Below are 17,008 nucleotides of genomic sequence, written 5' to 3'. Positions count from 1 at the left end.
ACATTTTGCCTTACAGCAAGAGGAAGAAATTGACCAAGTGGGCTGGTGGGCAAATAGTGCAAAGACTCAACCCCTGCCACCTCAGGGGCTTGGAGCATTTGAAAATATAATCAGCTTCTGTAGATGAAAAGATGTCATTACAGTGGTGCCTCGCAAGACGAAAAGAATCCGTTCCGCGCTTCTTTTCGTCTAGCGGTTTTTTCGTCTTGCGAAGCAAGCCCATTAGCGGCTAAGCGGATTAGCGCTATTAGCGGCTTAGCGGCTATTAAAGGCTTAGCAGCTTGGCTGCTAAAAGGCTCTTAGTGGCTTAGAAAAAGGGGGGGGAGCGGGGAAAAAATGGCGAGACTCGCAAGACATTTTCGTCTTGCGAAGCAAGCCCATAGGGAAATTCGTCTTGCGAAGCGCATCGCAAACGGAAAACCCTTTCGTCTAGCGGGTTTTCCGTCTTGCGAGGCATTCGTCTTGCGGGGCACCACTGTATTGGCATATTTGCTTGAATCAAAATCTGGAATGAATGCTGGAGGAAGAGGGTAAAACTTGTAAAAACAAGGACATTTATCCAAGGTCAGTCATGTGTCCCTCCTTAAATAAAAATAGCTTATTGTCTTATGATATCCCCAAGAGAGTTTGGCCAGTTTCAGAGATTTGTGGCTGTAAGTTCTGGAAGGAGAGGGATTGGCCTTGTGTGACAATCTCAACACTATCCGGAAAGGATAGGTTTCAGCCCATAAGCTTGAAGTTTTAGGAACCAGTGTCTAAAATTAGGGTTGTTTTTGCACAGCATAAAGGACTTGGATTGTGTTTCTGTTTACTTGGCTCACCTTCCTTCAGAGTAGGCATAAAATAGATAACACAATCCTATGTAACGTCTTTCAAATTGAGCCCAAGGTCAACGACCCATCTAGTGCCCATCTAAAAATTAACCTGTGGTGCCTTGATCTCCACCAATTAGCCATAACCAATAGGACGTGACTTTATTTGTAAATATGTTAATTTTTTTTACAGAAAGCAAAAAATGGCAAATGATTTACATATATAATTTATACATAACATCAGTACAAATCTTAAAATGAGGGAAGAGGAAAATTTACATCAAGTAGGTAAAAGTTCATTTATAAAATATTCTTGTTTCTGGTGCTAACAACACCAGAAATCTCCCTTAAAAATCATTCTGTGAATGAACAGAACAAATGTGATTTTTAAAAACAACAACAACAGGCTGACTCTTGGAGTCACCTGGCTACACGTAGGCGTTTTTGTCGAAGTGCTTTGGAGGGGCTCTGGGCATTTTTAAGTCTGCTGAGCCATTGCAGCCCTTTGTTCGAATAGACATCGCGGAAGCCGCTCTGTTGTATGTATATCCCATCCTGAAAAATGAGAAAGTTACAGTTTACAGCTCATTCTGCAAATACTAGCAGAAATTTTAAGAGCAAACCCCATCCTTTGTTAGAAGAAAAAAATGTCTGACATGAGCCTACTGTCAGTGCAAAGTGGGTAGGGACTATTCTGAGAAACTACAGTGTTGAATAAAAATACAGTGGTTCCCCTGGGTTACAAACAACTTGGGTTACAAACACTTCAGGTTACAGACTCCGCTAACCCTGAAGTGGTACCTTGGGTTAAGAACTTTACCTCAGGATGAGAACAGAAATTGCGTGCCGGTGGTGGGGTGACAGCAGGAGGCCTCATTGGCTAAAGTGGTACCTCAGGTTAAGAATGCTTTCAGGTTAAGAACGGACCTCCAGAATGAATTAAGTTTGTAACCAGAGGTACCACTGTAGGGGCAAATTCAGTACAAATTCTTAGTCAGAATATATATTGCACTTCTCAAACTTCGAAGCAGTTCACTAACATACCAGTTCTCATGTGACGCTAAGAAAAACTATGGCTGAGTGACTCTATTTTTTTAAAAAAAAATAATTATTAAAGAAACATTACAAACATAACTAGAGTGCCTCTAGTGCAGGCTTCCTCAAACTCGGCCCTCCATATGTTTCTGGCCTACAACTCCCATGATCCTTAGCTAGGAGGACCAGTGGTCAGGGATGAGGGGAACTCAAAACATCTGAGGGCCGAGTTTGAGGAAGCCTGCTCTGGTGCCTTGGCTTGGTGTTCTGCTCATGGTCTGTCTCCCTCTAGACAAAGAGATGCAAACCATGAGCCTGGGTTCAGACATAATGCTAAGCCAAGCTATGACTTAGCCCTGGCTAGCGTGGCAACAGCAGAACTTGGGGGGCAGAGCACAACAGCAACCATCTTCACTTGGAGAGTCTACACTTTTCTGTATTTGTGCTGAGCTACAGTTTGGCTTGTCGTTACGTCTGAACTAAGTTACTATCTTGATAACTTTTTTTTTTTAAAAAAAAAAATCTATCAAGCAGATCTGAAGCACTGCCTTCTCTAGACAGGCAACTCACAATTTACGCCGGGGTTACGTCCCAAGGTGCTGCACGTTTGAGTGAAATCGAGTATATTCGAAACACCATTGAAAAGTCTCCGCCCTGGCCCCACCCCTTTTTGTGACATTTTCAGGTCACTTTCGGGTTTGGCACGATGCGCAAGTGCGCTGTCACAAACATATTGGACGCACCTAAAATGATCACTGCCTGTATTCGCAGATTGAGGGCTAAGCAACTTTCCTCCAGCCACTTAGTAATTTTTTATAACGGCGTTTTCCAGTTCATTACCTAACAATGCAGTCCTATACATGTCTATACGTGAGACTTACTTCTGAATAAACATGTCAGTTGGGCTACAATCCTCTACATGTTTACCTGAGAGTAACTTAAAAGGTAAAGGACCCCTGACAGTTAAGTCCAGTCGTGAACGACTCTGGGGTTGCAGAGCTCATCTTGCTTTACTGGCCAAGGGAGCCAATGTTTGTCCGCAGAGTTTTTCCGGGCCTGTGGCCAGCATGACTAAGCCACTTCTGGGGAAACCAGAGCAGTGCACAGAAATGCCGTTTACCTTCCCGCCAGAGCGGTACCTATTTATCTGCTTGCACTTTGACATGCTTTTGAACTGCTAGGTTGGCAGGAGCAGGGACTGAACAACGGGAGCTCACCCCGCCGTGGGGATTCGAACCGCTGACCTTCTCATCGGCAAGCCCTAGGCTCAGTGGTTTAGATCACAGCGCCACCTGCATCCCTTGCGAGTAACTTACTAGGGTCCAATTAAAGGAATATATGCACTGGACTGTGTGTGGATGTGAATTTGATGCATGAGGTTCAGCTGTAACCCCCAGCTTGGGCCGCTAGTTAAATACAAACCTTGTGACTCCAGGTAGCTGGGATCACATGTTCAATATATCCTCAAGTTGGCTGACTGGACATTATTATACAACCACGAAGGAAATATATGAAAAGGTCAACTCTGGCAAATTATTTACTCTAATGTGGAGTGTATGTTGCAGTGAGGTCTCCTGGCACCCTTCGCAAATCTTTTTAATTCTGAAACAAAGCAGGTTAGGCAAATAGGCTAGTGGGGTTGGTTTGACTCCCGATAGTTTCAAAATTCCACTGGAAAAACAGTTGTCTCCCTGTGGAGATGGCAGTATTGAGTCAGTGGCTCATGTGCTTGTACTCTTTATAAAGATTTGAGGAGTGAGGTTATTACCCCTCTATTATTGCCCATTCCAGGTCACTCAACCATTGCTACTGTGTCCTTTCTTTTAGCAGTTCAAGATGATCAGGTGGCAGCAAAAACTGCGAGGTTTTTAGCTGGGGGCAATTAGAATAAGATCTATTATTTGATTATTGATGTAAACCTCCAGAATGTATCTTGTAGAGTTAAATTTTTACCTCTTCAGTACATTTTATTTTATTTTATCGTTATGGCTAGTGGCTGATGCAAATAAAGATTATTCTGATTTTGATTCCCTATAGTTTCGTGATGGGATGGTATTGTGGCAGGGTTAAGCTGAACGATAAGGAGCTGACAGAGTTGGTCAGTATGCCTCTAGCGCTGGAAATTAAAACCAACCAGCCATTTGGGGCAGCTAGGAGGAGAGGCCTTACTTTGCCAGTCTTGGGGAGAAGTCTTTCTGTGACCAAAAAGGATGGAATCAAAGTCAAAACAAGTTTTCAGGGCAGTCTTCCCAGGTTGCAGTGGAATGCTCTCCTGTCGCTAAAACGGCAAAGTGTCGGAAGAATGCAAGGCTGTATCTGCCCACAAGGCAGTTACAAAGATCCCACGTTGACTTCTGAATTCTCAACATGCCCACATCCATCTTTGTGTCTAGACACCCAGAACCGCAATGAGTTTCGAGCAAAGCATTCCCATAGCTTCGCTTCATTGACCGAGGGAGCTCAGGTTGCCCCTTAAGGCCTGAGGCTACCAAAACATGTAGGTCAAACGTTTAGCCCAGCAGGGTCAAAAGCATGGAAAGTCGAGTTAATGGCCAAACCAAGAAAAGAAAACTGCCTTCTAATGATTACGAGATCTTCATTTCTCAAAGAAGAGCTGAAGCTGTGGAATCCTTCCTACCAAAGGCCAACACTAAGAAATGGAGGCAAGTGACAATATTGCCTACATTTCGTACCAGAAATGGGTTTACCTGCTTGGACGAATGGTTGCGGGGTGGGCATGAATGTGGGCCTATCAGGCCAAAGGAACCAGTTTGGAAAAGGCTGGTACTTTCCCTCCAAAGAATTGCAATGCTCCAGTTGTCTTCAGCAGCCACTTCTTATCATTTAAGTCATCCATTTTCCATATTGGTGTGTTTGATTTTTTTATTTTGCATATTTGGGCCTGGACACAAAGGACCCAGAGCCCGAACTGCCTGCAGAGTTGTTTTCTTTTTTTCTTTTTAGAGCTCAATGGCAAATTGCATATATATATATTTATAACATTTTTAATAGCATTTCCATAGCGTGTTTTTCTATAACTGTAGAGTGTAGATTATATTCCAATATGGAAAGACAGAGGAAAGTCTATGACCCTGTAGCTGAAGTACAGTGGTACCTTGGGTTATATACGCTTCAGGTTACATAGGCTTCAGGTTAAGAACTTTGCTTCAGGATGAGAACAGAAATTGTGCTCTGGCGGCACAGCAGCAGCAGGAGGCCCCATTAGCTAAAGTGGTGCTTCAGGTTAAGAACAGTTTCAGGTTAAGAACAGACCTCTGGAACGAATTAAGTACTTAACCTGAGGTACCACTGTAAGTAGAATTACTTATTTGTAGTTACACTCTCTGTCTACACTGTAAGTACACATAGTTCAGATCACTAGAAGTGTTGGCACTAATCCTATCCTGCTCATATAGCAGAGCAAGACAATAGGGTTATTCTGTTAATTTCAAAATGAGAATTCATTTATTGATGACAATCATAAACCAACTTTCAATAAGATTAAAAAATTCTTGTTGCCTCCCTATCAAATGACCTAGCCCATTTATCATCCCCAATGCCTGGTGCCAAAGGGCTCTTCGCGTGGTCTTCAGCCCGTGGCTTGTATTATCCCTACATGTGTGCATTATCTTCGCCCAGGGATGCAAATGTTCTTTGTAGTCAGCTCTGCAGGTCATGTTTGTTTGCCACCACTGGGAATGCACAACTTCTGTGTGTTGGGGAAGGGGGCCTTCAGGGGAGACTCTGCAATGGGAATTGTGCAGGTGTCGGGTCCCCACTTCGCAGCTGGATTGCATGGATCCAGGCCCCTGCCAACTGGGAAACAGAACGTCCTCCTAAAGAGTCACCTAAAGAGTCGATCCTCCACATGAGCCACAATGTGGCTTCTTGAAGTGAGCAAGAGCCGCATTCATTTCCCTTTTTTACTTTCAGCAAAGAATTCCAGGTCTCCTCCTCTCCTTCACTCCTTATGTCACCACAGAACTGTGTGAGAAGCATTCTGATTAGACCCAGGCAACATACGGCCATCCAGCTGTGGGGTGCTTTGCATCCCGCACCCAGAGAAATGAAAAGATAACTACAGAGTTAGTTTCTTTACTGTAAAAGAATTAAAATATCTCCTAGATTCAGAGTTAGCAGCTCTTGTTCCTGAATCATGAAACCTAATTGTCATGAGCCCCATGGAGGTGTCATGGAGGGTAGGATCCTTAGGAGGAATGAGAGGAGCTCAGGGTGCTGGATAACCATGGGGAGGGTCATAGCATGAAGATGGAAGTGAAATCAATAAGTGCTTGTGGTTAGCCAGTTGTCTATACAGGAGTCCTCCCACACGGTCTCTCTCTCTCTCTCTCTCTCTGTGTGTGTGTGTGTGTGTGTGTGTGTGTGTGTGAAATCGCGTGAAGTGGGGAGCACCCTCTGAAAAGTCTCTAAATGCCTATTTCCCCCCTTCTCTCCAGCTCTCTCTTCAATCCAGACCAAAATATCTGGAGTTGAAGCTCTGGGGCCGTCTGGAGACTGGAGGACGTGTAGGAAAGCAGCTGCCACTGCTGCTGCTGCGCTGCCCCATGTGTCAGCTGTTAGGCGGGGTGACTGAGCAGCCTAAACAAAGCCCTGCTGCACCTCTGGTCTCTTTGGGGTTTCCTCTGGCCCTGTATATACAGGGGGATGCCTGTATAAGTAGCTCTCAACTTACACACTTTTATTTTGTGCACATTCAGCTTTGCACACTTGGCAAAATAAATTAAAAAGGGCGAAAAGGGGGTGAGAGTCGGGGGGGGGGGGAGACTTTGGCAATCTCACCTGCCATTGAACACAATATGTTTTGATCATACACGATTTTGCCTTTATGCGCTATCCCCAGAACGTAACCCCTGCGTAAGTTGAGTATCATCTGTGCAACTTAGATCACCTCCTGCACTGTGCAATCTGTGCTGATCTGATTCACTCATCAAAGACTTTGGCAGAGACAGGAGTTCAGGTTCTTTGTATGGCAGCAAAGGACAGGACGCTATGCTTCTTAAGAGCGATGAAAACACACGAGATACCCCTTTAGAGGAAACATTAAAGGCATCTCCATGATGCAAATGGAGCCTTTGGTATCAGCTTCTGCCACACAGCATCTCACGCTGCACTAAAGCCTTATACAGACAACTAATATCAAAGAAGAGTTTCCTTAAAGGTGTTTTATCCCCCCACATTTCAACCAGTTTTTTCCCAAACCCTAAGTTTGTTTTTGAAAGATATGCAAACTGGATCTGCCCAGCTTACTTTCTTACACATTTAATAATTAGAAATATGCTAATGCATTAATTTCAATGAAGCTGGTGTGATCTGTACCTTGGAGTTTTATTGTTTTCGGCAATCGAGAAGCAGAATATGCTGCCGCCAATTATGCAAAGTGCCGATCCGGCCCATCCGATGAACAAAGCCGCTCCTAATTCATACCTGCAGGTAAGCGATACATTCTTGCTTCGTAAATTGTTTAATCAGAAAATAGGTTTCATTCATTTCGTATTTTTGGTGTGACACAGATAAACAAAGCCATGCAACATATTAACATATATTTTCACTGAACAGCTTTGTGGGAGCAGTACAGAGTGTACTTCAGAACAGAACAAAAAGTCACCAGAACTTCTGCTGTTTTGGGTATTTGCCTTTTTCATTCGCCATGTGTTATAGTTCTAGACTCCAAACACCCTTGGCAAGCAACTGCCACAGGCATGGAAGTATGTCCATAGATTCAGATAGATTTTACTTCCAGCAAAACAGGTAATCCCTGTTAAGGCTGATAATAGATAAATGAATGTCAAAAATTTGACTAGTTTCCCCCCCCTCCCCCAACTTCACTTACCTGGAAGTAAGACCTATGGAACTCAATAGGACTTATTTCTGAGTAGACACGGTTAGCAAAGCACAGAGCTTTCAAGATAGGCTTACAGAACTCCCCAACAAGCAATTTTAAATATATATATATATATATCCCATCCTTCCTCCCTAATGAGCTCAGGGTAGTAAACAACAAGACTCAAAACAATGGGAGAAAACCCCTCTTTATAAGATTTTAAGAAACATTCTGATATGGAAGAAAACTGGGGAAGATCTAAAACAACATATTGAGGGCTACAGGTTTTTATATTGCATTTCAATGATGTGAACCGCCCTGCAGGTGAAGGGAGGTATACGAATTTAATAAATATTATTAACAATAAATAATCCCCGCTGTAGCAAATTAAAATAATCACTGCTGCCACCTCATCCCTGTACTTTAGCCTCTGGTAACCATGTTTTGAGCAAGCTGGTTTTCACTCCTTTGAGCCAGATGCAAAAAAAAAATATTTTCTGGAAAATGCACCACATGCTAAATTTATGTGTGTTAAGCTGGTGTAAGGTGCAAGACTAAGACATGATAAACCTAAATATTTACTGTGGGCATCCTAAAGCAGGTAAGTGAGTTACAGGCCCATGCAGCCTCACTACTTTTACAAGTTTTGATCTACTTATTCAACACAGAAATAAGTATGACCCGCTGAAACATGCAGTCATACCTCGGAAGTCGAACGCCTTGCGACTCAAACATTTTGGCTCCCGAACGCCACAAACCCGGAAGTGAGTGTTCCGGTTTGCGAACGTTCTTTGGAACCTGAATGTCCAACGCAGGTTCTGTGGGTTCTCATTGGCTGTAGGAGCTTCCTGAAGCCAATCGGAAGCTGCACCTTGGTTTCCGAATGTTTTGGAAGTCAAATGGATTTCCGGAACGGATTCTGTTCGACTTCCGAGATACCACTGTACTACATTCAAGAATATAATTTAACTATAACAACAAGGATGATGACGATGCATCTCTTTGGTGCTGTTTGTGTACCTCAAACCTTGCATTTTTGTATTTCTAAAAAACCTTCAGTATATTTGGATCAGCAGACTCAGTTCCAGGCCAGGGAATTTGGTTTCAGTGAGGCACTTTGCAACCTCCGAAAACTAGGGGGAGAATTTATACAGTGGTACCTCGGGTTACATACGCTTCAGGTTACATATGCTTCAGGTTACAGACTCCGCTAACCCAGAAATATTACCTCGGGTTAAGAACTTTGCTTCAGGATGAGAACAGAAATCGTGCAGCAGCAGCGCAGCAGCAGCAGGAGGCCCCATTAGCTAAAGTGGTGCTTCAGGTTAAGAACAGTTTCAGGTTAAGAACGGACCTCCAGAACGAATTAAGTACTTAACCCGAGGTACCACTGTATAGGCCTTCCCTGACCTGAAAGATCAGACCCTGTTCCATATGCCTGAATCCCCTGAGTTTGTGCTTTTATATGCCTTTATAATGCAGTTTTGCTCAATTTTTGTTTTAATTATATATTGTGTGTGTTTTTATATTATACATCGCTTACAGATTTTAAAAATCTTAACTGGTTTATAAATGCACTTTTGTTCCATTCTAGTAAGTATTGTACCATTGCCTATTTTAAATATTTTAATAATAATAATAATTTATTATTTATACCCTGCCCAATTGGCTGGGTTTCCCCAACCACTCTGGGTGGCTCCCAACAGAATATTAAAAACACGATAAAACATCAAATATTAAAAACTCCCCTAAACAGGACTGCCTTCAGATTTTGTAACCTGCCACAAGATCTTCAGTTGACAGGCAGAAAAAGGACCCCTGGACAGTTAAGTCCAGTCAAAGGCAACTATGGGGTTGCGGCGCTCATCTCACTTTCGCTTTGACAGGCAGAGTATGGATGTTCCAAGATAAATAAATTATTTGGATTATTAAAGGACTTATTATTACATGAGTCACATGCCTATCATTTTTTTAAATAAAAAAAATCTGCAGTCAATACAATATGCAGGTAAACCACTGAGCCTAGGGCTTGCCGATCAGACGGTCGGCGATTCGAATCCCCGTGACGGGGTGAGCTCCCATTGCTTGGTCCCAGCTCCTGCCAACCTAGCAGTTCAAAAACACGAAGTACAAGTAGATAAATAGGTACCACTCTGCTGGGAAGGTAAACGGTGTTTCTGTGCGCTGCTCTGGTTCGCCAGAAGCGGCTTAGTCATGCTGGCCACACGACTTGGAAGCTGTACGCCAGCTCCCTCAGCCAATAAAGCGAGATGAGCACCGCAACCCCAGAGTTGTCCGTGACTGGACCTAACAGTCAGGGGTCCCTTTACCTTTACCTAATCATTCATATCTGTGGCATTTATCCAGCAATCTTTTATGTTGTGGCATGTAAAATGTGCACACACACCTTTAAAACTTCCTTGTGCAGCAGAAGAGACAGCAGCCTTTCTCTCACCTGTTTTTCATTTTCTGGACTTGTCACCCACCATCTTCTGCAGCAAAGAGGTTGCATGGCAGGTGGCAGAGGGAAGCAAATGACAGGCTCAGGGAAGAAGCAAGATGCAAAAAGAAGGAGCTGCCTCTTTTCTCAAATTTGAGAAAACTGGCGAATCTGAAAAGCCACGTGCAGATAAATCTATCTGCAATCTATCTGCACTCCTGAACGCACTTAACTCGGTGGGGCTTACGTCCGATTACCCCTGTATTGAACCACCTGTATAGTCATGATACTTTTGATGGGACATTTCTGCCTGCATTTTGCATATGTAAATTAAAGCATGTTGCAGAAATGAAGGAACCAATTGCAACCCACCTACATTTCTTCGAAAAGTCCCAATGCACACCCCTCCCTCCGACTTACTTTTGGGCAATATATGTGGGATCGAAGAATTCCGACGTGATTCGATTTGCATACAGGGAGCAACCAGCCATTGCACAGAGCCCTAAAAAAAGCAGCAGATGGAGAACCAGATGTTTAGTTAGTACCAGATGTTCAGTAACTGGATGACGATGATGAAATTAAGAAGAGTTTTACATCCACTTGGTGTAAAACACAGAGCATTGATAATGTCATATTTACCGCACAGTATGAAAATAAAGCCAGCTAAACAGGCAATTTTAGCTTTCGTCTGGTCCGAGCCTCCAATTTTCGTACATTTCATCCCAACCAGTGCAAAGACGGAGCCAAAGAACCCAAGACAGACAGCGGCAATCATGAGTCCTCGACAGGCCTGGATGTAACCTGAAAAATACAATGGTAAAATTTGGTATTAGGCAGCAGTTTCAACTTCCATAATTCCAGTGCAAGTGAAACACTTCTGATCTTCCTAACTCCAGAGATTTGGTGTGTGCCATGAGTTCATATGCTCCATCCCTCCGTATGGTTAATTACTGAGCCATTTGCAGTTCGACAGATCACTCTCCTTCCCAGGCTGAGAGGGAAAATGGTGGAAACAGGTTATTAATTGTGACAGTGTGGTTTTTGCAGCTGCTGGTAAAGTTGCAAAATAAAGAAGCATGAGATGGAGCAATCGAGAATTTCCGAAACAAGAGGAAGAAGAGTTTGGATTTGATATCCCGCTTTATCACTACCCTAAGGAGTCTCAAAGCAGGCTAACAATCTCCTTTCCCTTCCTCCCCACAACAAACACTCTGTGAGGTGAGTGGGGCTGAGAGACTTCAGAGAAGTGTGACTAGCCCAAAATCACCCAGCAGCTGCAAGTGGAAGAGCAGGGAATCAAACCCAGTTCACCAGATTATGAGTCCACCACTCTGAACCACTACACCACACTGGTGTAGTGAAACAACAATGGGATATCAGCTCTGCCCAAGGCATGACGGAGAACAGCAACAACCGGGAAAAGATATGACACAACATTTTACAAGGACAGGAAGAAACACCACGAACAGAATAATTGCCACAAACAGGAAGAACAAGGATATCGTTTGACTGCCTCACCTGTAGTTTTATAAATCATTTAATTTGTCAGTACAAATGGAAGTTGTTAATATTGCAGCTGTTGTATAAGGGATTGTTATCTTGACTGGAGTGTAATTGAAACTAAGAATTTAGAACGCAGAAATAAAATCATCAAACCATCAATTCTAGCATGTGGGGGGGCCACCTACGGTAAATTATATAATTTGGTATCTTAATGATTGGTATTAGTAATTGTATTATAATTTGGCATTGTTATAATGTGGCTATTAGGTAAAGGTAAAGGGACCCCTGACCATTTCGTCCAGTCGTGGCCGAATCTGGAGTTGTGGCGCTCATCTCGTTTTATTGGCCGAGGGAGCCGGCATACAGCTTCCGGGTCATGTGGCCAGCATGACTAAGCCACTTCTGACGAACCAGAGCAGCGCAAGGAAACGCCGTTTACCTTCCCGCCAGAGCGGTACTTATTTATCTACTTGCACTGCGTGCTTTCAAACTGCTAGGTTGGCAGGAGCAGGGACCGAGCAACGGGAGCTCACCCCGTTGCGGGGATTTGAACCGCCGACCTTCTGATCGGCAAGTCCTAGGCTCTGTGGTTTAACCCACAGTGCCACCCGCGTCCCAATGTGGCTATTATTGGACTGTAATTGAAAACAAATAAAATTATTATCATATATGCTCCATCCCTCCTAATCCCTCACATGCAAATCCCTTCCCCTTCCCTTGTCAGCCTTAACCATGGTTTTCTTTTACAGCTGCACTATGTTAACTATGGTCAGCACCTCAATAAGGTTGCCATATGTCTTCTTTTTCCAGGACATGTCCTCTTTTTTCAGGATTAAAATTTCTGTCTGGGCAGATTTTTAAAATTTGGCAAAATGCCTGGGGTTTTTTGGTTTTTTGTTTACAGTAACCCAATACATTTTTAAAATAAAAACAATTTTAAAAGCCCCACGTGTCGTGCTCCCACCCCTCCCTACTAGCAATATATCACAGTTTCTATAGCCCACGTATAGTAGGAGTATTTAAAAGTAGAAATGGGCCCATTTGTCCTCTTTTTTGCTCTTCCAAATATGGCCGCCCTAGAAGCAAACCGCACAGGAGGACATGGCACAGACAGGGCAGGAGGGAGTAAGCATTTGACCCCTCAACGTGTTCCCAGTCTCCTAACTATTGTCAGGAGAGCAGGGGCATTGAGTCTGCAACAGATCATTGTCCAGCTTACTACACAAAATTATAATTCTGCTTGCATTAATCGGGCTCCTTACGATGCACACTGCTTTGAGATCAATGTGAATAAGTGGTCTGCAGATCTTTCTAAAGAAATAATCCATTGGCCATGGACTGGTTGGACACAGAAGAATGGCGGGAGGAACCAGTGTGGAAACCACCGAGGGAAAAAGGCTCAGAGCCCGGGCAGTGGAGGTGGGACAACGAGGAGTGGTCAGAAGGAAAAGAGGGAGAAGACTGGGTAGAGGAGATGTCGAAAGGTAACACGGCTTAGAGTGCTGGGAGAGTCTGCGGCAAAGAACAGTCAAGAATCAGAGGCAAGAGAGTTGAGTGAGGGAACCTAAGAGGCAGAGATGAGTCAGGCTGGTGAAAAGTCACAAGTATCTCTGGATAGCTCAGTTGCTTAGAGCAAGGTGCTGATAATGCCAGGGTTGCAGGTACAATCCCTGTATGGGACAGCTGCGTATTCCTGTTGCATTACAGGGGGTTGGCTGGACTAGACAATCCTCAGGGTCCCTTCCAACGCTACAATTCTGTGATTCTATGATTCCCTCCTACTGCAACAAGCTCCCCTCCTGCCTGGTCTCCCAGAACCAGAAGAGGCATGAAAAGGGAGGAGAGGAGAGGTTGGCTACACACAGGTACAGTCTCTGATTGCTTGGGGAAAGCCCTGAGGAGGCAGGGACTTTCAGTTCTGGCAACTGATATGCTCCAGTCTCAAGCAGTATAATTGTCAGGACTGGGGAGAGGAGGAATGGTGGAGACCACCTCCCCAGCTTGACCCTTCCAGGGAGGAAGAAGAGGAAGAGAGTTTAGATTTACAACAGGGGTTTGAGGGAGGTCACAGCTCAGAGGCAGATGAGGGGGAAAGTTGGGAAATAATGGGAGAGGAGGAGGAGGAAGAGGAAGAGGAAGCACCAGGAGGGCGACAGCTGATGGACACAGTGTCTTTAGAAAGCATTCCAGACCCTCCATCTCCCAGAACCCGGCGAGCCTTGAAAGTAGGAGAGCAAAGAGCTCAAAGACAGAGGGCACTTATCAGCACCCATAGGAGAGACAATGAGATTGATGAATTATTAAGTGGGAGAGATGGGGGGGTGTACAGATTCACTTGGGGAAACACCATTATCCAAGAGGCTGGGTACTATAGCCTCTCTCTGTAAATACTGAATAAAAAGCAGACAGTAAGAAACATTTCCTTGTCTCTGTACGTTCCTGGGCAACTGACCGGAAGTCGCTGGCAGCAGCCTGACGATGTGCTGCTGCACACACCAAGTACCTCACGCCAGAAGTAGTAGGGTTGTGGCAACTACTAGTTTCAACAATTCCCACATTTGTTTAGTAGCATGTTGCATGGCTGGATGCCTGCATAAAACCATTTTCCCTCGACTGTTGCCATAAAATTTAAAACAGTGCAAGAACATAATTTTGCTTAAATACTCTTAAATAGCCAAGAGTCTCTTGAGGCACTTTCTTCCTCTTTTCCTCTGTTTGCTAGCTCTGCCTGCCTTCAGCAGACGTCATAATTTCCGACATCCACAGAAATGACGCAGAGAAACCTTGTGATAACAAAGGGATCATCCACTGTTATGGCGTCCAATCAGCAATTTTCCTTGCATTTTTCAACAAGGAACTTTAACCCTGCACATCATGATGGTAGGGAGATTTGGGGTAGAGGGAATTGCTTCTATAGTACAAGGTCCAGGGGAAACTTTTGCTAAATTTAAAAGCAACTGTGACATTGCCTATGACAAGGGCTTTCAAAATACAGTGGTACCTTGCAAGACGAATGCCTCAGAAGACGAAAAACTCACAAGACGAAAGAGTTTTTCGTTTTTTGAGTTGCTTTGCAAGACGAATTTCCCTATGGGCTTGCTTCGCAAGACGAATTTCCCTATGGGCTTGCTTCGCAAGACGAAAACGTCTTGCAAGTTTGTTTCCTTTTTCTTAAAACCGCTTGAAGAGGTGCAGTTGCGACTTGACCGTGCTTCGCAAGACGAAAAATTCGCAAGACGAAAAAACTCGCAGAACGAATTAATTTCGTCTTGCGAGGCACCACTGTATGCCTTCTTAGTGTGGCATGGGTGGGTAGTCATAAAGACTTTTGCTAGAAGGAAAAGGAAGACTTTCTTAACTGGTCATAAGATAATCTCTGTAGAGGAGAGAAAGATGATTTGGTTTTGGAGCAGGAAGCACATGAAACGAGAATGAATTGTGATTTCCTTTAAATGTAGGGATTTTTGGCCAGACACCCAAAAAGTTTGCTAGGGAAACTTTCCCCAAAGTTTCTAGAACAGGAAAAGCTTCACCTGCTTAATATTTGTACCCTGGATTCAGCCAAAGGCACAGGAGCAGGCTCAATTTAACACAAAAAAAATGTAGAGAGAATTAAAGGAGACGGACCACAGATTCCCAATTATATTACCACTGTGGAAAATGGACATTTGAGCAAATCCTCCGTCGCGCTTTAAACATAACGCTATGTGTAATCATTAAGGGTTTCAGACCGACAGCCCAATCCGAGCTTGAAATTGCCTTTAAGCAGACCTCTGACCTTCCATCAACTATAAATACATAGGCATGATTTCAAATTCCAATGCAGGCACGCAGTGCAGCTTGGCAGCAACATACCCTGTGACAAATCTCACTCTCCCTATTTTTGCTGCCTATAAAGGTAAAGGTACCCCTGCCCATACGGGCCAGTCTTGCCAGACTCTAGGGTTGTGCGCTCATCTCACTCTATAGACCGGGAGCCAGCGCTGTCCGCAGACACTTCCGGGTCACGTGGCCAGCGTGACAAGCTGCATCTGGCGAGCCAGCACAGCACACGGAACGCCGTTTACCTTCCCGCTAGTAAGCGGTCCCTATTTATCTACTTGCACCCGGGAGTGCTTTCGAACTGCTAGGTTGGCAGACGCTGGGACCGAAAGACGGGAGCGCACCCCGCCGCGGGGATTCGAACCGCCGACCTTTTGATCGGCAAGCCCTAGGCGCTGAGGCTTTAACCCACAGCGCCACCCGCGTCCCTTTCTCCCTATTTTTGCTGCCTATAGGAAACTGCAAAAAAAGAAAGAAGGGCATTAAACCTGGAGGAACAAGAAGTGCTCCTCCTGAGCTGGATTCAGATTCAGCCTGGTGAAAGCCTCACATGGGTGTGCCGACTTGGTTTAATGTTACTAAAAGTGGGTTTTTATTCCAAAGCTCTTCCCTTTGTGCCCTTGCCCAGTTCTCTTCTTCTGTAGCTACTTTGTGGGTTACATTCTTCAGCTACACCTGTAGATTCAAACTAGCCAAGGAAGCCATTATTTCCCGACAGGTCCAATTTATTGGCACCGTTAGTAGCTAATTAACACATTAAGGGTGATGAAGCATGAAGGTATTTACCCAGAGGTCCTCTCCCGTCTAATTTATGGCTAAATCTCCTAGGCAAAGCCATAAACATTCACCCCAACCCAAATAATTAGCGTCTGCTAAAAACAACATGGCTGCCATTTGCTGGTCAAAGGCCAGCGCATGTTTTGTTAGGGAGACGGGTAGCGGGGGGTAGAGAAAGCAAATGTGTGATCAGCTCATTGAACCAACACAAATTCACAGAGTGGCAGGATAATAATGAGGGAAATGGTCATCCAGTCCCAACTCCCCAAGGCAGGATCAGGCAAATGTAATTGTTCCTAAAGGGATTAGTTTCCGGGCATGTCAAAAGGCAAGTGGAAAGTAGGAAGCATATAGGAACACCGTGGCAGAGGTACACTTTAAGGGAGTTTCAATATATTTAAAATAGATAATTAAATGAGAAAGTGAAACGAATTTGGATATGCAGAAGATATTAATAAATAAATAAATTTAAGGAACTGCCGAAAGAGAGGGAAGGATGTCAAATTTTGAAATGTCAAATTGATTGCAAAACAAATTGAAATTGAAAATTATAAATAAAAACTAAAAAAAGAAAAGATTTAGATTAATCACAGAAACTTCCTTAAAATGCCTGCTGAAATAGAAAGGTCTTTGTAAAGCACCTGAAGTTAAATTGGGGCAGGGGGGCTGTCCCATCCCAGACAGTGGGGTGGAGTCCACAGAGCTGGGCATCGGAGCAATGGGGAACTCACTGAAGATCCCAGTGATTAGGCAGGGTTATAAAGGATCAGGCAGGAC

General features: G+C 44.1%; 1 protein-coding gene across 3 annotated transcripts in view; it reads right to left on the bottom strand.

Moving 5' to 3' along the window:
- Positions 1-948: 948 nt before the first annotated feature.
- CLDN10 (claudin 10) overlaps positions 949-17,008 on the bottom strand; it is a 70,775-nt gene continuing 54,715 nt past the window's right edge. For 2 of the 3 annotated variants that reach the window (XM_028728316.2, XM_028728315.2), the window contains exons 2-5: positions 10,769-10,930; positions 10,550-10,631; positions 7,185-7,292; positions 949-1,367 (exon numbers count right to left, since the gene is read on the bottom strand). In XM_028728316.2, coding sequence (XP_028584149.2) covers positions 1,241-1,367; positions 7,185-7,292; positions 10,550-10,631; positions 10,769-10,930 — 479 coding nt within the window. In that variant the 3' untranslated portion in view covers positions 949-1,240. The remainder of the gene's footprint in view (positions 1,368-7,184; positions 7,293-10,549; positions 10,632-10,768; positions 10,931-17,008) is intronic. The other variant, XM_028728317.2, reaches the window with a different exon arrangement.

This window comes from Podarcis muralis, chromosome 4 (genome assembly GCF_964188315.1).
Source record: "Podarcis muralis chromosome 4, rPodMur119.hap1.1, whole genome shotgun sequence".
Lineage (NCBI taxonomy): Eukaryota > Metazoa > Chordata > Lepidosauria > Squamata > Lacertidae > Podarcis > Podarcis muralis.
This window is presented reverse-complemented; position numbering and strand designations above follow the sequence as displayed.